The sequence below is a fragment of the Hemitrygon akajei genome, chromosome 21 (genome assembly GCF_048418815.1).
Source record: "Hemitrygon akajei chromosome 21, sHemAka1.3, whole genome shotgun sequence".
Lineage (NCBI taxonomy): Eukaryota > Metazoa > Chordata > Chondrichthyes > Myliobatiformes > Dasyatidae > Hemitrygon > Hemitrygon akajei.
In genome coordinates, this window is record NC_133144.1 from 12,201,355 (window position 1) to 12,227,260 (window position 25,906).

At 41.2% G+C, this 25,906-nt stretch overlaps 1 protein-coding gene across 4 annotated transcripts in view; it reads right to left on the reverse strand.

Moving 5' to 3' along the window:
* The window catches only part of tln2b (talin 2b), a 353,394-nt gene that overhangs the window by 41,775 nt on the left and 285,713 nt on the right, over positions 1 to 25,906 (reverse strand). For all 4 annotated transcript variants that reach the window (XM_073024834.1, XM_073024833.1, XM_073024835.1 and 1 more), the window contains exons 42-44: positions 5,741 to 5,887; positions 2,322 to 2,423; positions 1,498 to 1,617 (exon numbers count right to left, since the gene is read on the reverse strand). In XM_073024834.1, the coding sequence (XP_072880935.1) occupies positions 1,498 to 1,617; positions 2,322 to 2,423; positions 5,741 to 5,887 (369 nt within the window). The remainder of the gene's footprint in view (positions 1 to 1,497; positions 1,618 to 2,321; positions 2,424 to 5,740; positions 5,888 to 25,906) is intronic.

The window sequence follows — 25,906 nt, forward strand, 5'->3', positions numbered from 1 at the left end:
CGTCTACTGAGATTTTCAAGCTTATCAATTTTTTCCATAAATTGTTTTCTTTCTGATGTCCAAGCAGTATTTTCCTTTTCTATTTTGTCCATTCTTTCAACCATGTCTTCCGTTGTAGTTTCCAAGTCCTTAATTCTTTTTCCCATTTTTTTCTGTCTCTTTGTCGTTTTATCAAGCATAATCTCCATTTTGGTCATTTTTTTTTCGAGTCTTTTTTGATTATTTTTAATTACTTTTAATGTGTCTAATTTACGCATTATTTGCCTCAAAGTCTTTTCTATATTTCTAGAAGGACTTTTACCTCCTTCAGCTGATCCTTCCGAGAGATTTAACTCTCCCTCCGATTCGCTATCACTTTCAGTTGCAGTGGTAGCTGGGCTTTGTAGTTCTTGTTGCTCCCGTTTGCGCATGCTCCATCCTTCGCGTTTGCGGAGCTCACGGTGGTCTTTTCCTGTGGCCAATGTTGCCACAGTCTCCTGTTCCGTATCGCCGGTGATATAATGTACCTGAGACCGCGGTTCCTCGGTAGACGTGGGCCTTGTTCTTGTTCCAACTTGCGTAGTCTTCCCGGTATTAGTTTTCTTCATCTTCCTTCCTTGAGGCATAGCTTGACACAGTCCGGAGTCGTTTATAAGTAACTTTTAGAAAGTATTGCCTAACTTTTCTTCATTTAAACATTAATTTATTAACTTTTTACGGGAGGGCTGGGTCTCTGCGTCCCGATCCTACGTCATCACGTGATGTCCCCCTGCTACAGGGGTACTCTGTCCTGGTTCCCTATTCACCCCACCCCGCTGGGTCATCCAGTTACCTGTGTCTTGCACTTTGGGTATAACTACCCCCCTGTATGCCTGGTCTATCAAACTCTCAGCCTCCAGCCTCCCAAACGATCTAGAGTCCATCCAGTTCCAGCTCCAACTCCTGAACGAGGTCTATTAGAAGCTACAGACGGAGGCACATCTTCCAGGTGTAGTCATTAGAGAAACTGAAGAACCAACACTTCTGAAATAAAAACACAAAATGCTGGCAGAACTCAGCAGGCCAGACAGCATCTACAGGAGGAGGTAATGACGACGTTTTGGGCCGAAACCCTTCATCAACCCCTCCTGATGAAGGGTTTCGGCTCAAAACATCATCACTACCTCCTCCCGTAGATGCTGTCTGGCCTGCTGAGTTCTGCCAGCATTTTGTGTTTTTATTTATTTCCAGCATCTGCAGATTCACTCATGTTACTTCTGAAATAGTTTTTTTTTTATAAAGGCTCCTACCTACTCTGTGTTTACTCTCCATTTCTTGGAAATTCCAAGCCAAATCTGTAGGAATGGAGCAGCTGGCTGGGAGCACAACTATTCCTAGAGTTGACAAAGATAGTGCTGGAAAATTCTTCAGGGAAAACAAGGATCAATTATTGATGGCAGGCACGTGACCCATCAAGAAGGCCAACAGAACCCCGGCTCCTTCACTTATCATATTACGTTGCTGATAGGAGCAACATACCTCGTCAGTGTCAGCCGTGGCTGTTGCAAGTCGTCCTTGATGAGCAAGGTGGCTGTAGTCAGTAGTCACCTGCGAAGCGAGGCCCCCTAGCTCCTCAGGACTGGTCACCGACTTGGACATCTGTACAGGCGGAAACAGTTAAAGGTAACAGTCAGAAAGGGTTTCCAATCAACATCGGACTGATCTTGATGTTTATGTTTCCCATTACCGTAACTGCCAGCTGAACCTACGAGTGAAAATTTGACTGAAGTTTCTTTCTGTTACATGATAACCCAACTATATTCCTGATAAAGGCCATTGCACTCAACTTGAAATACATCTCCGTGGGATTACAGTGACGCGCAGGTAGTACAGATACCTCGCATATCCATCGTCTTCGGTTCAATCCTGCTCTCTGGTGCTGTACCTGTGGAGTCTACATACTCTCCATGTGACCACCAGGCTTTTGCTTAGATGCTGAACTACCTCTCACACTGTAAGGACCTGCTGGTTAGTAGGTTCATCAGCCACTACATTATCCCTGCATGATAAAATCTGAAGAAGCTGATTGCAACGTGGTGAAAATAAGTTACAAGGGAACTTTGTGGGAGAATGGGAATTGCTGAGACTGCTTAAATTAGGCAACCTTCTCCTGTGTTGTAAGGAAATATCAGAAATTGGTATCTTTATGTGTCTGCACTTCGTACATCTTACCTCTGCTCAATGCGTGTATGCATGTACGCACTGTACTGTGTGCCCGTGTGCCGGACAGTTCAGGGTGCCAACAACCTGGGCAACACGATCCACAGTCACAAAGTGAGAAGTAACGCACTGCTCTCACTCACCATCTCCTGGGCGGTAACTGCGATGGCCTTGGAATATTTCACCATTGTGGTCTGGTAGTCGACAAAAGTTCCCTCTGGTTCAGGAGGGGTGCCCTCATCCAACTGGAAAACACATCACAGGATATTGCCACCAAGGAAGCCTCACCAATCCAGCAATGATATATGAATAAAGGGGAGTGGGACTCATCTTCATTTGGGATACGTGAGAGGGTCTGTAGGAATTATATGGTGGAAACAACAGTGTCCGCATTGTGAGGAGTGAAGCAGCAGTTCTACAAACCTGCGGAGTGTTAACAGTGTGAAGATCCTACACAATCATTTCTGTAGGATAAAGGACAGAATTTGTGATTGGAGTCAGTGAAAGTGGCTAAGGTACTAAATGAGTACGTTGTATCAGTACTTATCAAGAGGAAATTGGAGGACAGTGTAAAGAGAGTTGGGCTCGTTAATGTGCTGGGATACTTTAAGATGAAGGAGCAGGTAGTGCTGGGTCTTTGGAAAAGCATTTTAAATTCTCTGGAGCCAGACAGCATATATCCCACAATAATGAGAGTATCAAGTGAGGAGATTGCTGGGGCTTTGACAAGAATCTTTGTGTCCTCAGAAGCAACAGACCAGATCCCTGAGGGCTGAAGTGTAGCAAAAATTTTGCCTTTGTTCAAGAAAGGACAAAGGGACGATGCAGGTGATTGTTTGCCAGTGGGCCTCACTCCAGAGAGAGGGAAGTTATTGGAGAGGTTACTGAGGGATTGGACTTATCCACATTTGGAAAGGCGTAGGGACAGTCAGCTATGGCTTTGTGCGAGGCTGGCTATGTCTTAAAAACTCGATTAGGTTTTCTGAGGAGGTGATGAAGTGCTAGGAGAAAGCAAGACATTGGCCATTTTCTACATAGACCGGTAAGGTATCTGATAAGGTCCCTTATGGTAGGCTGATCCAGAAGATCAAGATGGATGGGATCTAGGCTAGTTTGGATTTGGAACTGGCTTGCCCAGAGAGAGCAGGGATGGGAATCTGTTATTCTGGCAGGAGGCTTGTGACCAGTGGTGTTCTGCAAGGTCCCTGTGGCTTGTAATATACATCATTGGTTTGTGACATATATCATTGATTTGGATGAAAATATACATGGGTGGATTAGCAAATTTGCAGAAGGCACCAAGATTAGCGGAGCTGGACACAATGTAAAGGACTATCAAAGAATACAGCAGGATACAGATTAGTTAGGGATATGAGCAGAAGAGGGGCCGATGCAGTTTAATCTGGGCGAGTGTGAGGTGTTGCATCTTGAGAGATCAAATGGAAGGAGAAAGTATACAGTTAATGGTAGACCCATTAAAAGCACTGAGATAGAGAGGATCTTGGTGGCCCAGGTCCATAGTTCACTGAACGTGGCGACATAAGTAGATAAAGTAGTAAAGAAGGCATATAGCCTTCATTGTAGGGGTGTTGAGTAGAAGAGGAAGGAAGTCAAACCATAGCTTTACTCAGATCACACCTGAGGTATTGTTAGCCCTACAGGACAGATGTGGGGACTGTGGAAAGGGTAAAGAAGAAGTTTACCAAGGATTAGAGGGTGTGAACGATAAGGACAGGTTGGGCAAACTTTGGTCGTTCTCTTTAGAGAACTGGGGTCTGAGGAGAGAGCTGCTAGAAGTAAGACAGGCATAGATTAGTTATAGACCAAATCTGCTCCCCGGGCTCGGACCAAAGGGAGAACATGCTTAAAGGTTAGAACAGAGAGGTTTAAAGATGATGCAAAGGGAATGCATTTTTACGTAGAGAGTGGTCGGTGCTTGGAATGAGCTCCCAGGAACAGAGGTGTAAGTGGGCAGTTTGGTGGCATTCAAGAGGCTTGCATTTAAACATATGTACATGAAGAGAATGGAAGGGCAGGAGGCATCCATATCAGCACAACATCGGAGACGAATGGCCTGTCCAATGCAGTACTGTTCTATGTCCCACGACCATATGCAAGTGTGGAATGTGATGGGTTATACCCCTCATCTTTTTACTTTCTACATTGTAAACGACAATACACTGACACTGCAGAGATCCAGAGGAGGGTCACAAGAATGATTCTGGGAATGAAAGTGTTAATGTATGAGTAGTGTTTGATGGCTCTGGGCCTGAACTCACTGGAGTTTAGAAGAATGAGGGGGTGGTGTGGAGAATCTTATTGAAACCTGTCAAGTATTGAAAGCCTCAGATAGATTGGATGTGGACAGGATGTACCCTTCAGTGGGAGAGTCTTGGACCACAGGGCACAGTCTCAGAATAGAGTAACGTCCATTGAGAACAAAGATGAGGAGGAATTTCTTTAGCCAGAGGATGGTGAATCTGTGGAACTCATTGTTTTAAATGGCTGTGGTGGCCAGGTCACTGAGTATGACTAAAACAGAGCTTGATTGGTTCTGCATTAGTCATGGGATGAAAGGTTTTGGAGAGAAGGCAGGAGAATGGGGTTGAGTGGGATATTAAATTGACCATGATGGAATAGCAAAGCAGACTTGCTGGGCCAAATGGCCCAATTTTGCTCCCTTGTCTTGTTGTCTTACAGAGGTTTTGGGGATGAACGGAAACCCCTTGGATTGAGCTTTCAAACAGTAACAGACATCGTTTTGCTGGGACATCGAAGCACTGCCGACACCACCTGGGACACTGGAATGATGGTGGAACAATACAGCGCACTGACTTTACTGATACAAGTGCTGTTGTGGTGACGGGGATGGGCCGGAATGTGGTTCTTCTTTCAGTAACTCGGTGCTAGCTGCTGCACAGGGTTGCTGAGTTTCAACAGCTGGTCACATTGAAAAGGCTGCTTGTAATTCCAGAGAAGTGACCCTTGACCCTGAGTTGAACTCCCACATTCCACTTAAACTGCTTCACTCCACACCAGCTCCTCAGTCATTCAATTACTCTCCTCATACCCCCAGCCTCCTTCATCCACCCTCATACTGGTACATTACTTAAGTGAATTTCACCTTTTCCAAACTATTCCCACTTCTGCCCCTGCAGTCCTCACCTTGGGGTCATCTACTGTCGCCATCTCCGCACCTGCCATCACCCCCGGCTCACTTCAGACTTAACATTTTCGCCTTCCTTTCCAAAGTCTTCCCTCCCACTGATCACGATTGTGCTCTGTTGTAAAACATCTAAATTCTAGCCTGTGACTGATATTCACTGATGGTCAGGCCTCCAACTTCTTCAGCTCTAACTTCAGGTTGTTCCCAGCTATCACCAAAATATAAACGACCTCTTCAGCCAACTTTGGCAGCCTGTTACCGTTGTTTTATTCCATGGTTCAAAGGCCGACTGTTAGATGACATTCTTGTGAAGGACATATTGCACTAAAACTGAAATATAATGTAAGGAAACCTCAATGTCCAATCTCAGCTGTAATCCCCCTTTAGGACACTTACTCTGTTCATTGCGTCAGCAATGGCATCGACCATACCGCCCACCATTCCAATGTCGCTGGCAGCTTCGTTGAGTGTTACCATAATATCATCCACGGCCTCCTTCATGAGCTGAGCCGCCTCTGTAATTGCATCGTGAGTGTGTGAAGCCTGGAGAGAGAATGACACACAAGGTGGTTAGCAAAGTCAAACAGATTAATTCCTACCTGAATCCCAGTTGGTGGAGAAGACCCACTTCAGAATTTGCAAGATGCCTTACACATCAGCACATGCAGTCTTGAACAATGAGCAACTGGTATGCAGACATTTAAAGGGCTGCCTCATCATAAGCTGCTCCCAATCAATCAGTATTCTCATGACATCACCTCCCGTCTCATACTTAGAAACAAATCTTGAGTTCATAATTTCTGTACCCAGAATGAATTCAGCCCGTGACCTGTAACTGCCAGCACTGCTCTTCCCACATGCGTGTTAAACTTGTACTGATGCCTTGGTCCAGTCACCTTGGGCTTCCCGATCTCAGAGCTGAACAGTCAAGCCTCAGGCTTCAACTGTTGCACTCCAGCTTTCCGCAAAGCTCTGCTGGGAAAACCGGAAACACAAAGAGCATCTACTCAGAAGTCTGGTTCTTGGGTTGTCCATGAAGTTTATTCCCTGCGCAATTCTTAGCAGAGAGAACAGATTACCTGATTATTATCACAAACGGGAGGAAATCTGTAGATGCTGGAAATCCAAGCAACACACACAAAAGGCTGGAGGAGCTCAGCAGGCCAGGCAGAATCTAAGGAAAAGAGTACAGTCGACGTCTTGGCCCGAAATGTGCGTTAACTGACTATTATTGGACTGCTGGTTTGTCAGTCCTTGCCACAAGTAACTGGCTTCCATGTTTCTGATGTTACAACTATGGCTACCTTTAAGAGTTTCAAAGAGGAAACCCAATCAATTGAGGTGAGCCAACATAGATTTTTAAAGAGAAAATTATGAGTTTCATAGAACCTTCATGAAGAGATAACAGCCAGAGTTGAGAGGGTAACGCAGTCCATGTGATGTACAAGGATTTCCAAATGCGTTTGACAACGTGCCACATAACAGCCGTATCTGCACAATAGAAGCAAACAGCATAAAAGGGCCGTGTAGACAAAGCTGGCTAAGCAAGAGGGTCGTGGTTAAGGGGCTGGTTTTTTCACTGGAGGGAGCTGCTACTTGGTGGGAGGGGGCAGTGTAAGGACATTCTTTTCTTTGATCAATATCAGTGATAAGGGTGAGTTAGATAAGTGGATACATCATTGGTTTGGTTGACTTAAAGCAGAACGTGATTGCGGAAGGTTGCTTTTCAGACTGAAGGCCCATGACTAGTGCTGGATTGGTGCCGGGCCCATTGTTGTTGTCATTTATAAAAAGAATTTGAATGAGAATGAACAAGGTATGATTCATATATTTGCAGATGACACGAAAATAGGTGTTATCATAGACTGTGAAGGTGGGTGATCAAAAACTGCAAGGGGATCTTGATCAGTTAGGTAAGTGGGAAGAGGAATGGCAAATGACATTTCCTTTCTTTTTTTTCTTTTTCAATCTTTTTATTATTGTTATTAATATCAACAAAATAAAATGATACATAGATAATGGGATTACAAACACACACTTTCCAACTAAACATGAGAGAATACATAAGCAATGATTACAGTATAAATGAGTATTCCCAAATCATGAACGATACAATATACAAATAAACAAGTCAAACCTAGGTATATCATAATATATATTTTTAAAAAAACAGAAAAAAGAAAAAAATTATGCAAAAAAACGAATCTAATAACTAATAGAGAAAAAAAAACAAAAAAAGAAAAAAGAGAAAAAGAAAAAATAGAAAAAAAAGGGCTGTTTATAATATCTCACAACAATAGAAAATCATCAGTGTCGTCAACTCCAATCCTCTCAACATATATACAATCAAAACTGGAAAAACAAATAGGCTTGGAACAGGGTCATATTACATCATATGAAAATATTGAATAAATGGTCTCCATATCTTTTCGAATTTAATAGAAGTATCAAATACAACACTTCTAATTTTTTCTAAATTTAAACATAACATAGTTTGAGAAAACCAATGAAATACTGTAGGAGGATTAATTTCTTTCCAATTCAACAAAATAGATCTTCTAGCCATTAATGTAAGAAATGCAATCATTTGACAAGCGGAAGAGGATAAATGGAGTGAGTCCATCATCGGTAAACCAAAAATTGCAGTAATAGGATGAGGTTGTAAATCAATGTTCAATACCGCAGAAATAATATCAAAAATATATTTCCAATATTTTTTCAAAAGCGGACATGACCAAAACATATGAGTTAAAAGACGCTATCTCAGAATGACATCTGTCACAAATAGGATTTATATAGGAATAAAAACGAGCCAATTTATCCTTGGACATATGAGCCCTGTGCACAACTTTAAACTGTATTAATGAATGTTTAGCACATATAGATGATGTATTAACTAATTGAAGAATTTTATCCCAATTCTCAATAGGGATAATAAGGTTAAGTTCTCTTTCCCAATCATTTTTAGTCTTATAAAAGGGCTCTGAACGTATCTTCATAATTATATTGTAAAGTTTTGATATTAGCCCTTTCTGAAAAGGATTTAGTTCAAACAAATTCTCCAAAATACCTGAAGACACAAAATTTGGAAAAGTAGGAAGTACAGTATTTAAGAAATTCCTAATCTGTAAATATCTAAAAAAAATGAAATCTAGGCAAATTATATTTATTAGATAATTGCTCAAAAGACATAAAACAATTATCCAAAAATAAATCGGAAAATCGTAATAATCCTTTAGTCTTCCAAGCTGAATAGGCTTGGTCTATAATAGAAGGATTAAAAAAGCAATTGGATACAATAGGAATATTTAAAACAAACTGAGTCAACCCAAAAAATTTCCGAAATTGAAACCATATACGTAAAGTATGTTTAACTATCGGGTTGTCAATTCGTTTCGGCAATTTAGAAAGAGCAAAGGGAAGAGAAGTCCCTAAAATAGAACCCAATGCAAATCCTTGTACAGATTTAATTTCCAGGTTCACCCAATAAGGGCTAAAAGATATATCCCAATCCTTTAACCAATATATCAAATATCGGATATTAACTGCCCAATAATAAAATCTAAAATTAGGCAATGCCAATCCACCTTCCTTCTTTGCCTTCTGTAAATATATTTTACCTAACCTAAGATTTTTATTCTGCCATATATATGAGGAAATTTTTGAATCAATATTAGCAAAAAAAGATTTCGGAATAAAAATTGGTACCGCTTGAAATATATATAAAAACTTGGGTAAAATAACCATCTTAATAGCATTAATCCGACCTATCAGAGATAAAGTTAGTGGTGACCATTTAGTAAACAAACATTTAATTTGATCAATTAAGGGTAAAAAATTAACCTTAAATAAGTCTTTATAGTTTTTTGTGATTTTAATCCCTAAGTAAATAAAGAGTCATTAACTAATTTAAAAGGTAAATTTCCATAAATTGGAACCTGTCTATTTAAAGGAAACAATTCACTCTTATTAAGATTTAATTTATACCCGGAAAAATCACTAAATTGAACCAACAATGATAAAACTGCAGGAATGGATTTCTCAGGATTAGAAATAAATAATAATAAATCATCTGCATATAATGATAACTTATGTATATCTGTCCCACGATTAATGCCAAAAATGTTCTGTGATTCTCTGATAGCAATTGCCAAGGGTTCTAAAGCAATATCAAATAATAATGGACTAAGAGGACAGCCTTGTCTAGTACCCCGAAATAAACGAAAAAAGGGAGATCTTAGATTGTTAGTAAGCACTGAGGCTACTGGAGTATGATATATCAGTTTAATCCAGGAAATGAATGTCGGACTAAAATTAAACTTCTCAAGCACATAAAATAAGTATGGCCATTCAACTCTATCAAATGCTTTCTCCGCATCTAATGAAATTACACATTCTGAAGTGCTATGTGAAGGAGTACAAACAATATTCAATAATCTCCTAACATTGAAAAAAGAATAGCGATTTTTAATAAAACTGGTTTGATCTTCCAAAATAATTTGGGGTAATACCTTCTCCAGCCTGGATGCCAGTAACTTGGAAAAGATCTTGGAATCTACATTCAATAAAGATATTGGTCTATAGGATGCACAGTCAGTAGGGTCTTTATCTTTCTTCAGTATTAAAGAAATGGAAGCCCTATAAAAAGATTGTGGCAGATTGCCCAATCTAATTGCTTCTTCAAAAACCCTGCACAACCAAGGAGAAAGAGTAGCGGAAAAACATTTTAAAAATTCTACTGTATACCCATCTGGACCTGGTGCTTTCCCAGAATTCATAGAGGAAATAACCCCTTTAATTTCTGCATCTGTAATAGGAGTTTCTAATATTGAAAGATCATCTGATGATAATTTTGGAAAATTCAATTTCCCAAGAAAATCACACATGGTATTACGATCATTAGGGAATTCGGAATGATACAGGGAGGTATAAAAATCTTGAAATGATTATTTATCTCATCATGGTTAACTGTCAGATCCCCATTCTGCTGACGGATCTTAGTAATTTGACGTTTAACCAAAGCATTCTTCAATTGACTAGCTAACAGTTTACCCGATTTATCTCTACGTATATAAAAATCAGATCTGGTTTTCATTAATTGATTTTCAATCGAAGATGTAAGTAATAAACTATGTTCCGTTTGAAGTTCAACCCTTTGTTTGTAAAGCTCCTTGCTAGGAGTAATTGAATATTTCTTGTCAATCTCTTTAATTTTATCAACCAATAAAAGAGTTTCCATCTTTATGCGTTTTCTCAGACCAACAGAATAGGAGATAATCTGTCCACGTATATACGCTTTAAAAGTGTCCCAAAGTGTTCCGCAAGAAATATCATTCGTGGAATTAGTTGAAAAGAAGAAATCGATCTGTTCCTTCATAAATTTAATAAAATCCGGATCTTGCAATAAGGTAGAATCAAATTGCCATTGTCTAGCACTAGAAGCTGTATCCGTAAATTTAATAGAAAGTTTTAATGGAGCATGGTCAGAGATGGCTATAATATCATAATTACAACCAATTACCGATGGAATAAAACAAGAGTCAATAAAAAAAATCAATTCTCGAGTAGGAATGATAAACATGTGAGAAAAATGAAAACTCTTTGTCCTTAGAATGCCGAAATCTCCAAATATCAAAAATTCCATTATCAGTCAAAAAAGAGTTAATACAAGTGGCCGACTTATTAGGTAAAGTCTGAGTAGATATAGATTTGTCCATCAAAGGATTTAAACAACAATTAAAGTCACCACCCATTATTAACTTATATTCATTTAGATTAGGTAAAGAAGTAAATAAGGACTTAAAAAAATCAGGACAATCCACATTTGGAGCATAAACATTAACCATAGCAACCGTTTTGTTAAAAGGTAAGCCAGTAATTAACAAAAATCTACCATTCGGATCCGAAAAGATATCATGTTGGACAAATGCAATAGAGGAGTCAATAAAAATTGAAACTCCCTTTACTTTGGCATTTAAATTCGAATGATACTGTTGACCCCTCCAAAAGCTAAAAAAAGCGATAATTGTCCTCTTTCCTCACATGAGTTTCTTGTACAAAAATAATATGAGCATTAAGTCTTTGGAATACTTTGAAAATCTTTTTCCATTTAATCAGATGGTTTAAGCCATTAGTATTCCAAGAGACAAAATTAATAGTCTGAGCCATATTTCTGAAATCAACCCTTTGGTATATAAAGGGTTAACCAAATTATGAACTCATGCACTTGGAAAAGGAACAAAAATAAGGGGCGGACCCAGAAGTGATGACATAGCAGACATTTTTGTAGTTTAAAATCAGCCCAAATGAAAAAACTGAAAAAAACTAGTATAAGAACCATAAGATTTAGAAAAAGACCTCTCACCCCCCCACCCAAGAAGAAAAAAGACCATCCCAGCCAAGGATAGGCTGGGAAAAAGGAAAAATGAAACTAACTCTACCCCCATATCAGCAGAAGACAACTCCGTATATAAAGGATAAAAAAAAAGATCCACCCAAACTCTAAAGAAATAATAATCACTATACTAAAACCAAACTTCTTAATATAATTAATCGTAAAAAAAAAGAATATAATCACTAGTAACTTATAAATCGGGTTAAAAACCCAAACACCAAAAAAAATTTAAACTGTGATAAGAGATGCATTATTGGAAGAAGACGAGAGATAAAAAAATGGTGAAATCAAAAAAAATATTTTAGAGAAGAAACTGCCATCTTAGTAAAAAAAAAATTCACCTTCAAAGGATTAATAATAATAACCAAAGATAAAGTACAGTGGTTGAAGTAAGTAAAATAACAAGATTAGTAAGTCAAAAAAAAACTACACCAATAGCCAAAAACAAAATCTGGTTTTGGAAATAAAAACCATCTTGCACGATCAAAATCACTCATTTATTAGAGATGAGAATCCGTAGCAGTAGGGAAGTTCTCATTCAGAAATCTTCTCGCTTCAGATGTAGAAAAAAAGACCTGCCGTGGAGCATTCGGAGGCGATATTCTGAGCTTCGCAGGGTATAAGAGCGCAGGTTTTAGATTTTTCTCATAACATTCAGACATCAGAGGTTTAAAAAGAAGCCTTGCCTTCATTACTTCTGGACTAAAATCTTCTACTAAATGGAAGTTGTGATCTTGAAATTTGACCATCCCTACACGTCGAGCCACACGAATAAGTTGCTCTTTAACATGCACATAATGAAATCGGACAATTACAACTGGTGGTTTAGCTGAAGCACTTGTTGATCGACGCATAATTCTGTGAGCACGGTCGAGTAGCGGCGGACTATCTGGAAATACAGAAGGGAACACATCCTTTAAAAGTTGAGCAAAGTACTTCGAGGGGTCCCCTTGTTCAATACCTTCCAGGAGACCAAGTATGCGTAGGTTCTGTCTTCTGGACCGATTCTCAAAGTCGACACTCTTGGCTTTAAGTGTTTCAACTTGTTTAATTGCCAAATGTAAGTTCTGCTCCAGTTTTTCAATGATCAAATCTCGCTTCCGAGCGTCTTCTTGCAGAGTTGTGATTAGAGCTTGCTGCTGGTTAACTACTGAATCCGTCTTATCCATATAATCTTGAAAAGCCTTTATATCTTGTTTAAAATTTTTTCGTTCTTCTTCAAATTTTTCATTTAAGACCTCCAATAACATTTCATAAGTCAATTCAGTACGTTTAGGATCAATCTGCTTTTTTCCGTTTCCGTTAGGATTTTTCCCAGTTTCTCACCCTTTAGATCTAAGAGCCATTTCTTCAAAAATTCACAATAAACTCTTAAAGATAAGTCCAAAAAAGTAACAAGAATCTTTTGGTGTAGGTAAAAATAAGTTAAATAAGGGTGATCATAGGTTAAAAAAAGTAAAGGTTATGGAGCGAATCTGAAACAGTGCTCACTCCATGAGCGTCTCCTGCTGACCTCCAGCAAATGACATTTCCATTTCTATAAATATGAGGTATCGTAGACTGGCAGGTCAAAGCAGTGTAGAACTTTCATAGTGCCCTGGAGAATCTTGCACAACAGATGGACCTAGGGATATGAGTACCTGGTTTCCTGATCAGGCCATCGAGAATAAGTTGTGATGTTATGTTTCAGCTGAACAAGATGCAAGTAAGGCTTCGCCTGGGGCACTGTATAGTTTTGGTTACCCTGTTGTAAGAAAGATGTCATTAAGTTGGAAAGGGCGCAAAGAAAATTTACAAGAATATTGCCAGGAGTTGAGGGCATGAGTTGTAAGGTGAGGTTGGGCCAGCCAGGATTTGATTTATTGAAATGTAGGAGTCTGAAGGGTAACCTTATGGAGGAGTATGAAATCATGAGGGGTGTAGAAGACTAGTTGTGCTCGTCACGTGTGTACATCAAAACATACAGTGTCTGCATCGACTGTGTCATGGTTTGTAATATAATAGGGGCAGCTCACAAGTGTTGGCAGGCTTCATAACACACCCACAAACTCACTAACCCTGACTGTGAGAGGAATCCAGAGCACCCGGGGGAAACCCAACACAGTCACAGGTGTTATGTATTCAATATTTCAGTAGCATTTAAGTAATATTGTAAATATATTGCTTGATTAAATATACTTGCTTGTTTAAAAAAGGTCATTATGGGTCACATGTAATAATATGTAGATTGCATGCGTTACGATGCCACCATGTGATATGTGCACGCTTTGCTTAAAGTAAAAAAGTTCTCCCGGGCTCCCGTCTTTTTCCTTTCAACTAGCTTTACATTTTAACATTACTAAGTATAACAGTGGCGATGAATAAGTTTTAAGTGAACTCAAGATGACTACCTACCTGTTGAAGTGCAACGAGAAGTTGGAATTTTTAGAAAAAGAGCAGTGAGAAACGGTTAAGTAAAAAAAAAAGCACAGCATGTGCTTCTTTTGAAGGGACAGATACAGTCAAGTTTAAAAGGGCTTCACGGGTTCAGAAACAGTGAGTAGCAGGTGATAATAATCATAAATAAAAAGCATACAGGTTGCTTAGGTGTTTGACTGCTCCAACCAAACCAGCTGAAATGAGCTTTGCTGATATCATGAAAGTAATGCAGGAACATTTAGAAACAAAACCATTGTTGAAAACCATCTTCCCTGTGCAGCTCTGCATCTCATTGTAACCTACAAAAACCTTTTATTCTACCCACAACACCACTAACCTTTGTGTTATCTGCAAACTTATTAACCTACCATTCCTCTTCCTCATCCACATCATTTAAAAAAAAATCATAAACAGCAGGGATCTCAGAACAGAGACCTCCAGGCAGAATACGCTCCATGTCTTAACTCCCTCTGCTTTCCGTGGACAAGCCAATTCAGAATCCATGCAGCTAATCTTCCCTGGATCCCAATACCTCCTGACTTTTTGAATGAAACAACCATGGGAAACTTTGACAAATGCCTTACTAAAATTTATATTCACCACCAAGCAAGAGAAAATCTGCAGATGCTGGAAATCTGAGCAACACACACAAAATGCTAAAAGAACTCAGCAGGCCAAAGGGTTTTGGTCCAAAACCTTGACTATACTTTCTTTCATAGATGCTGCCTGGCCTGCTGAGTTCCTCCAGCATTTTGTGCGTGTTGCTTTATATTCACTACATCCACCGTTCCACCTTCATCATTTGTTTTGTAACTTATTAATAATTGGAAGTAGTTCCCTTTGTTGGAAAGGTTGAAGTGAACAGGTCGGGTGCAAAATAACAAAAGGAAAGGTGACATGTCACTGGTTGGAAGTTGGAACACACTTCCTGCAGATGAGGTGGAAGCAGGTACCACTTCAGCATTCAGGAGGGAACTGGATAAATTGCAAGGTTACAGGGAAGGGACCGGGTGGAGGGCAGAATTAGTGAGCTGTTTTGGTAGAGAGCTAATGTGGACTTGATGGACAATGAACTGGTAGGTGGCTGATCCCAAGCCTGCTGAAACAAAGATCTCAGCTTTCAAGGCAGGCAGAAGCAGGTATGTCAAATGCACAGTTGCTGAATTTGTATTGCATTGTTGGATTAGTGGGCCACGCAACAGGAGATCAGTTCCACCTCTGGGTCACTGACTCTTGGCTGAATTGCGACCCAAACAAAGTGAAAATTGTCTGTGGCTCGCAAGCATAAAGGCAGCAAGTGCCTGACATGCCATGATCACAAGCCAGTAGCAGCCTGCATTGTGCAGCTAATTTGATCTGTTTGTTCTTGTCTATTTGAATCTCAACCATTAGCCAGCTGGAAATAAGCAAAGACAGGAAGGATCAAATTAGAGAGGTATAGTGACTCTTTCACATACTGGTTTATCATCCAGTGTGTGTGTGTAAGTAATATACTGTGTACATCCACTGACAATACCACATGCCTAGCCTAATCCTAGAATAATGTTAGGCAGCAAACACTTGGCACAGATTCCAAAGCAAGTGTTGGCAATCTAAGAGCTGGAACTGTGGACAGACGCACAGATAATCTGCTGCTGAGGTCATCACCAAGACAAAGCTCTGTTCAGTGAATAGAGAGTAGACGCCCACAGAAAACAATGGTGATGATACTGAACAAACATTGCTGACAACCCATAGCACATTCTTGGCTTGATGGCCGACATGTCACAAACCTGAACCAACGTACAACTTCACACACGCACCTTGATATCAGCTGGCACACGCACCACATATGATCCAACTTGCATACTCCCTGGATACTTGGCCAAACCTGTCACATCTATAGAAAGTGTGAAGGCACCTAACACTCACCACAGGCCTGGGCACCACGCACGTCCTACAACATGTGAACGCACTACAGCACCACGAGCATTCCCACTTCTCATCCAAGACCACTCAACAATGCTCACAACACACTCACCACAGACTGTATCAATCTGGAAACTTCCTTAGGTTTGTGCAAACCTGGGAGTAGAACTTCACATAGTGGTGTTAAGGTCATGTTTTGTATTGTGAGTACAGTCTCGATCTCTTTACTTAAGTCCAGATGTGCTTTGGATGCAGTGCAGACAAGGTCAAAGTTTGCATGATATTAGAAATCTCGAAATGCATAGAGATCAACAAGTCCTCAGGACCTGAGTAGGTATAACCAAAGATATCTTGTGGAGCAAGAGGGGTGATTTTTATACATTTGTTTGTCACAGGTGAGGTATCAGAGGAACAGACCCTCTGGATCATTGCGTCCATACTAACCACAAAGCCAACCTAAGCTAGTCCCATTTGCCTGTGCTTGGCTAATATTTCTCTAACCTTTCCGAAGCACGTACCTATCCAAACGTTCCTTAAACATTATTGTTCCTGCCTCAATCACTTTCTCAGATAACTCATTCTTATAAACACATAAAACAATACAGCACAATATAGGCTTATTGGCCCACAGTGCTATAGCATCCTTTTAACCTACTACAAGATCAATCTAACCCTTCCCTTCCAAACAGCCTCAATTTTTCTTTCATCCATATGCCTATCTAAGAGTCTCTTAAATGTCCCTAATTTATTTGCTTCCACCACCATCCCTGGCAGAGCATTCCACACAATAACCACTCTCAGAGTCTTAGAAAAGTACAGCATAGAAACAGGCCCTTTGGTCCATCTAGTCTATGTTGAGCCATTTAAACTGCCTACTCCCACTGACCTGCACTGGGACAACAGCCCTCCATACCCCTTCTGTCCATTTACCTATCCAAATTTCTCTTAAATTCGAGCTTGCATGCACCACTTGTACTGGCACCTAGTTCCACACCCTCACAGCCCTCTGAGTAAAGAAGGTTCCCCTTAAACTTTTCACCCTCACCCTTAACCCATGATTCAACCTCAGTGGAAAAACCCTATCTATACCCCTCATAATTTTGCATACCTCTACTGAATCTCTTCTTGATCTTCTATATTCCGAGGAATAAAATCCTAACCTATTCCATCTTTCCCTATAACTCAGGTCTTCCAGATTCGGCAACATACTTGTAAATTTTCTCTGTATTCTTTCAACCTTGTTTACATATTTTCCTGTGGGTAGGTGACCAAAATTGCACACAATACACCCATGTCTTCTACAACTTCAAAATAACATCCGATCTCCTGTACTGAAAATTTTAATTTATAAACGGCAGTGTGCCAAAAGCTTTCTTTATGGGGCTAACAACCTGTAATGCCACTTTCAATGAATTATGGACCGGAGTTCCCAGGTCTCTTTGTTCTACCACACTCCTCAGTGCCCTACCACTCACTACTGGTTGGTCCTACCCAAGTGCAATATCTCACACTTGTCTGCATTAAATTCCATTTGCCATTTTTCAGCCTGTTCTTCCAGCTGGCCCAGATCCTGCTGCAAACCATGATAGTCTTCCTCGCTGTCCACTACATTCCAAGTCTTGCTGTCATCTGCAAACGTGCTGATCCAATTAAGCACACTGTCATCCAGATCGTTGATATAGATGACAAAAAAAAACAACGAACACAGCACCGATCCCTGCAGCACTCCATTCCACTAGTCACAGGCCTTTAATCAGAGAGGCAACCATCTATTATCCTTAATCACTCCATGTCTATACAAATACTCAAATATCCAATCCCTTAGAATACCTTCCAACAACTTTCCCACTACTAATGTCAGGCTCCCCAGCCTATAATTTCATGGTTTATGTTTAGAGCCTTTATTAAACAGTAGAACAATACTGGCTACCCTCCAATCTTCTGCCACCTCACCTGTCTCGAAGGATGATTTAAATATCTCTGCTAGAGCCCTGGCTATTTCTGCACTCGCCTCCTGCAGGGTCCAACGGATCACCTTGTCAGGCCCTCGGAACACTGTAATTTACAACAAGACAGCAAACACCTCCTCCTCTAAAACCTGTAAGGAGTCCATGAAGTTGATGCCATTTTGCCTCACGTCTATAGACTCTGTGGTTGTCTGAGTAAGTACGGATGCAAAAACTGCATTAAGATCTCCCCCCTCTCTTTTGGCTTCACACATAGATTGCCATTCTGGTCTTACGGAGGAACAATTTTGCCCCTTGCAATCCTTTTGCTTTTAACATACCTATAGAATCCCTTAGGAGTTTCCTATAGTGGGAGAGCCAAAGACCAGAGGACACAGCCTCAGGATAGAGGGAGTTCCTTTTAGAACAGAGATGAGGAGGAATTTCTTTAGTCTGAGAGTGGTGAATCTATGGAATTCTTTGCGAAAGGCGGATGTGGAGGCCAAATCTTAATGTATATTTAAGGCAGAGGTTAACAGATTCTTGATTGGTCAGGGTATTAAGGCAGGAGATTGGGGTTGAAAGTAAAATCGGATCAGCCATGATGAAGCAGGTGGAGCAGACTCGATGGGCCAAATGGCCTAATTCTGCTCCTACATCTTAAGGTGATCACTAGATGCAAAGTGTTCACCTGCGTAAACTTCTGTCAGCTGCCCTGTCTCATTCCCCAACTGCTAATCAAGTACCACACACTCTATTGTTGGGACTTCTTTCCTGAGCAGATTTGAGAAACTCTATCCCATCTAGTCTTTTTACAGTATGGGAGTCCCAGTCAATATGTGGAAAGTTAAAATCACCCACAACAACAACCTTATATGTTTCTTTCAACAGTCTGCGATCTCTTTGCAAATTTGTTCCTCAATCCCTTGAACGGTTGGGTGGTCTGTAATATAGCCCCATTAATGTGGTCATACCTTTTTTATTACTCAGTTCCGCCCATGATGCCTCACTGGACAAGTTTTCCAGTCTGTCTCTGTGTAAAAAATCTGAACGCACTGGCTATCCACTTGATCTATGCCTCTTATCATTTTGAACACATCTACAAGTCACCTCTCATCCTCTTTTGCTCCAAAGAGAAAAGCCTTAGCTTGCACAGCCTTTCCTCATGGCATGCTCCATAATCCAGACAGCATCTTCCTCGGCACCCTGTCTAAAGCTTCCACATCCTTCCTATAAATTGACCGGAAATGAACACCAAGTCTTTTCTTACCATAGCTGCCTTCTTAACAGACCTATCTACGTATCAGCAACTTTGAGCATCTATGGAAGAGGACCACAAGATCCCCCCGTTCCTCCACACTGTTTAGAATCCTGTCATTAACCTCATACCCTGCCTTTCTGTTTGACCCTCCAAAGTGTGTCACTCCAGTTTTCTGGATTGAACTCTGTCTGCTTCTCAGCCCAGCTCCGTACTCTATCAATGCCCCACTGTAGCCTACGACAACCAGCTACACAATCAAGAACACTACAACCTTCATGTCATCTGCAACCTACACTTGCCAACCTACCTTTCCATTTCCTCACGCAAGTCATTCATAACAATCACGGAGAGCAGGGGCTGCTGAACAGCTCCCGTGGAACACCACTGGTCACCGATATCCTTCTTTCCTGCAGCTGTTATACTATCCCTGATTAGCAACACCATTCCCCCACTTCTTTTACCTCACTCCTTGTCCCCGTTTGAAACTTACTAACTCCAGAACATCCAGCAGCCCTTCTGACAGCCATGTCTCTAATGGCCAGAACCTTGTAGTTCCAGGTACTGATCCATGCTCTTAAGTTCATCACCCTCATTCCGGATACTTCTTGCATTGAAGTAGACACATTTCAACCCCTTTATTCACTCTTTAGAACATCATTCCTTTCCTTACCTACTTCATTAGTACCAATGTGTACCACAAATTCAGGTTGCTCACCCTCCCCCTTAGATTGCCGTGGGCCTGATCTGAAACATCCCTGGCCTGGTATCTAAGAGGCAACATACGATCCAGGAGTCTCCTTCACATCCGTAGAATCTCTGGGATTGCTGGCCACTACTGCTCTCTTCTTCTTCACCTTCCCTTCTGAGCCAAAGTCCTGGTCACTGTGGCTCTCCCCTGGTAGGTTGTCTTCCCACCTTCCCAGTATCCAAAGCATTTTACTTGTTATTGAGGGGAAAGGCCACAATAACATCTGCTTCTTTCCCTTCCCCCACCTGACAGTTACCTAGCTACCTGCCTCCAGCAGCTTAAGAACAACTGCTTCTCTGTAGCTCCCATCGATGAACTCCTCATTCACTTAAATAATCCAAAAATCATCCAGATCCAGCTCTCTTACATAGTAAGGAGCTGCACTCAAATCCATTTTTCTAGATAGTTATAAGAGTCACAGAAAGGTACAACACAGAAACAGGCCATTTGGCCCATCTAGTCTGTGTTGAACCATTTAAACTGCCTACTCCCATTGACCTGCACCGGGACCATAGCCTTCTATATCCCTGCTATCCATGTACCTATCCAAACTTCTCTTAAATGTTGAAATTGAGCTTCCATGCACAACTTGCGCTGGCAACTCATTCCATACTCTCACAACCCTCTGAGTGAAGAAGTTCCCTTCATTTTCCAAGGAACAAACCTATTTCATCTTCTGTTATAACTCAGGTCATCAAAGACAATGGAGGTCTCCTAGACTTCCCACGTCGTGCAAGAGGAGCACACCATTCTCACTGCTCTAGCTATGCAATAATAAAGAAAGAAAGATAAATGTGACAGAAACCTCAATCTAGCCTCTGCCTCTTTTCAGTTTCTCATTCTTACACTATGGCCACTCCTTTTCAACCTCACTGCTTTTTAATGGCCCATGCCAAATGCCTAATTATCTGATCAATTTAAAACTAAACAGAATGTCCCATCGGAGTCCATTTTTTAAATCTTTTGCTTCTTGTGACAAGTAATGGCCTTTGCTGCCTGAAAAGAGTACTAGCCTCTGTGTGAAAAAGTTATCCCTCCTGTAATCGACAAAGGCTAGTATGCCAAAAGCTGGACGACTGGAAAACAGCTTATGTTGTGCTTTTAATTAAAAAGGTCAGCTTGGGAACTACACACCAGCAAGCCTTACATCAGTGGTGAAAACTACTGGAAGGGGTTTTGAGGGACAGGATTTATATGCATTTGGAAAGGACTGATCAGGGATAGTCAACATGGCTGTGTGGGGGAAATCATGTCTGACAAATATGACAGTTTTTCTTTTGAACAGGGGACCAGAAGGATCAATGGTAGATGTTGTCTACACAGACATGGCTTTTGACAAAGCTCTGCAGGGTAGGCTGGGCCAGAAGGTTACAGCACATAGTCCTGAGGCTGAAGATGAGGTGGAAGGAGTCAGAGGGTGGTACTGCAGGGCTGTTTTTCCATATTGAAGGAGATGTGCTGCAGGGACTTGAGTTGGGTCTACTCTAATTAGTCATAAATATTAGTGATTTGAATAAGAATGCAGATAACATCAGTACTGGTGGTATAGAGAACCACAACGATGGCTGTCTAATGTTGCCACAGGACCTATATCAACTTGGTAAGATGGCATATGAAAAGTAACCAGGATGTGGGCTACTAATTATACCAGGAAGTAGAAAAGGCATGTAAAAAGGACAATGTTGCGATAATGATGGGGAATTTCAATATGCAGATAGATTGGGAAAATCCAGTTGGTGCTGGATCCCAAGAGAGGGAATTTGTAAAATGCCTACAAGATAGCTTTTTGAGCCCACTAGGGAAAAACAATTCCAGATTGGATGTTATGTAATGACCCAGATTTGATTAGGGAGCTTAAGGTAAAGGACCCCTTAGCAGACAGTGATCATAATATGATAGAATTCACCCTGCAGATTGAGAAGAAGCTAAATTCAGATGTATCAGTATTACAGTGGAGAGAAAGGAATTGCAGAGGCATGAGAGAGGAGATGGCAAAATTCCAAATGGAAGGGAACACTAGCAGGGATGACGGCAGAACAGCAATGGCTGGAGTTTCTGGGGGAAATTCAGAAAGTGAAGGAAAACAGAACCCAAAGACGAGTAGTATTCTGAAGGGAGGATGAGCCAACTGTGGCTGACAAGGGAACTTAAAGACAGCATAAAACCAAAAGAGAGGGCATATAATATAGCAAAAAAATAGTAAATAGAGGTTTGGGAAGCTTTAAAAACCAACAGATGGCAATTAAAACGCCATAAGGAGGGAAATTTTGAAATATGAATGTAAGCTAGCCAATAATCTAAAAGAAGATACCAATGTTTTTTTCAGATAAATGAAGAACAAATGAGAGACTAGATATCAGACCACTGAAAAGTGACACTGGAAAGGTAGTAATGGGGTCAAAGAAATGGCGGATGAACTTAATAAGTATTTAGAGTTAGTCTTCAAAGTGGAAGACAATAGCAGAATGCCAAAAATATGAGTGTCTGAATCAGATTTATTATCGGGGGCAGATGTGTGTGTCATTGCTATTACTAAGGAGAAGGAAGCTGAAAAGTCTGAAGGTAGATAAATTACCTGATCAGATGGACTAGACCCCAGGGTTCTGAAAGAGGTAGCTGAAGAGATTATGGAGGCATTAGTAATGACCTTTGAAAAAAATCACTACATTCTAGAATGGCTCCTGACGTATCACTTCACTCTAATTTAAGGGGGATAGGACAGAAGAAAGGAACTTATAGGCCAGTTAGCCTGATTTCAGTGGTTGAAAAGATGTTGGATTCTATTATTGAGGATGAGGTTTTAGGGTACTTAGAGGCACTTAATAAAACAGGCAAAGTCAGCATTTCCTGAAGTGGAAATCTTGGTTGACAAATCTGTTGGAATTCTTTGAGGAAATAATAGGCAGGATAGACAAGGGAGAGTTAGTGGATGTTGTTTACTTGGATTTTCAGAAGCCAAGGTGCTGCACATGAGACTGCTTAACAAGATAATAGTCCATGGTATTGCAGGAAAAGTACCAGCATGGACAGAAGGTTGGTGGTCTGGCAGGAGGCAGATAGTGAGAATAATGGGGGCCTTTTCTCCTTGACTGCTGCCAGCTAATGGTGTGCACCAGGGGTCAGTGTTGAAACTGCTTCTTTTCACGTTACATGTCAATGATTTGGATGATGGAATTGATGGCTTTGTGGCCAAGCTTGTGGACGATACAAAGATGGGTTGAGAGACAAGTAGTGCTGAGGAAGCAGGGTGTTTGCACAAGGACTTAGACTGATTGGGGCAATTGGCAAAGAAGTGGCAGATGGAATATAGTGTAGGAAACTGCATGGCAGATGGAATAAAGGCATGGACTATCTTCAAAGTGGAGTGAAAATTCAGAAATCAGAGTTGCATAAGGACTTTGGAGTCCTTGTGCAGGATTCCCTGAAGGTTAACTTGCAGATTGAGTTGGTGATAAGAATGGCAAATGCAATGTTAACATTCATATCTAGAGGACTAGATTATAGATGCAAGGTTGTAATAATGAGGCTTTATAAGGCATTGGTTAGGTTGCATTTGGAATATTGTGAGTAATCTTGGGCCCATTATCTTAGAAAAGACGTGCTATGATTGGAGAGGGGCCAGAGGAAGGTCATGAGAATTATCCTAGAAATGAAAGGGTTAAAATATGACGGGTATTTGATGGCTCTGGGCCTGTACACGCTGGAATTTAGTAGAATCAGGAGGAAATCTCATTGGAACGTATCAAATATTGAAAGGCCTAGATAGAGTGGATGTGGAGATGATGTTTCCTATAGTGGGTGACTCACATACCAGAGAGCACAGCCTCAGAATTAAGGGACATCCATTTAGAACAGAAATGAGGAAAGGTTTCTCATGGTGAATCGGGGGAATTCATTGTCACAGGCAGCTGTGCAGACCAAGTCATTGGGAAAATTTAAGGCAGAGGCTGATAAGGTTCTTAATTAATCAGGGCGTCAAAGGTTATGGGGAGAAGGCAGGAGAATGAGGCTGACGGGGAGAATGGATCAGCCATGATGGAATGGCGGGGCAGACTCGATGGGCCGAACTACCTTAATTCTACGCCTCTGTCATTCTTATAGAATGACAGATGTAATTTAACTAAACTACAGCAGGACATGAAGAGTGATTTTCATGGCACTGGAGATTGCTGTTGAACAATTATGCCTTGAGGTACAAGTGCATTATTCTCTGAAAATCTGAACACGTTTCAACAGGGTGGTGAGGAAGGCAAATGGCAAGTTCACCTTCACTGGCCGAGCAACTGAGTACAAGATGTGGGACATCTTGTTTTATCTGTACAAGGTGTGTGGAAAACCACCTCAGAGCACTGCGTGCAGCTCTGGTGACCGCACCGATTGGTGATGTGATTAAGCTTGAGGGGCCACAGGAAAGGTTCAGAAGGATTTCACCTGGACAGCAGGGCCAGAGTCATTAAGAGACTACAGAACTGGGTCTGTTTCCCTGGAAAGGAGAAGGTTGGGAGGTGACATTGTGGAGGTATATAAAATTATGACAGGCATTGATAGGGTCGATGGCCAGTGTCCATCTCCTATAGCAAGGTGTCAAAAATTAGAGGGCATAGGTTTAAGTTGACAGGAAGGAAGTTTAAAGGGGAGGTGAGGGATTGTGAATGTTTCATACTGCAGTGGTGAGCTGCTACCAGGAGGTGGTGGTGGAAGGAAGAGTAACATTTGAGATGTATTTGGATAAAGCATAGAGGGATAGGGAACTGATCAGAGACGCAATGAGCATCTGTCTCTAAAACAGATAGATACTTTATTGATTCCAAAAGAAATTACAGTGTCACTGTAGCATTACAAGTGCACGGATATAAATAGTAGAAGTAGAAAGAATTAAAAAAATAAGTTCCCACAAACAGTCTAATGGGGTGGGGGGGGGGGGGGGTCATCACTTCCCCAGCTAGAGGTTGTCTCATTTTAGAGCCTAACGGCTGAGGGTAAAGATGTCCTTAGACACCGCTCTTTGGAGCAGTGCAACCATATCGTTCGTCTTCCCCACAACTTGAAGAGCCCTGTATGCCCAGCTGCCTGTCAATCTGTCCTGTTTATTCTTTCATTAATATTTCAGGGCCTGAGCTTTGCTGGCAAGATCAGGATTTACTGCCTACACCGAGAGGCAGCTGTGAGCAATCTTCTTGCACCATTCAGGGCCTGGAGGTGGTGCCAGACTGCTGCTGGGAGACTATTCCAGGAACTAGACCCATAAAAACAAGGTTACTGTGAAGTATTTCCGAATCAGAATTGTACAGGAACCTGCATTTGGAGTGTCACTGCACTCGTCCTTCTTGGACAGAAGAGGTTGGTCATTTGGACAACCTTGGTGACTAACTACAGTACGTTTTGCAGAGGGTGTGCCGCTGGTGGAGTGACAATCAAGCAGGCTGTTTCGTTCTGGATGGTGTCAAACGTCCTGAGAAGTTTTCCCCATTCCAGGTGCGCATTCCATCGTGGTCCTGATATTGCTGGGAGATGGTAAGAACAGCTTCGGGATGTCAGGAGGTGAAACATTCACCACAGGATACCTAGCCCCTAACTGGATCTTTCGTCACCTTACATGATTTGTTGGTTCAGATTGGGCTGCCAGTCAGTGGTAATAATAGAACACAACACACAGGATGCTTCACCAAGCATGATGCCAACTCAGACTAGTCCCAATTGCCCTCCCACTTTCTACATTCCTCCATTTCCTGCCTGTCTCAATGCCCCTCAAACACCTGCCTCTACCGCCAGGTCTAGTAGTGTGTTCCAGGCACCTGTGTAAAGAGTGAACACCAAGCAAATATTGATGACCTTCTCTACTTCTGACCCTGTAGTGCAGGGGTTCCCAATCTTTTTAATGCCATGG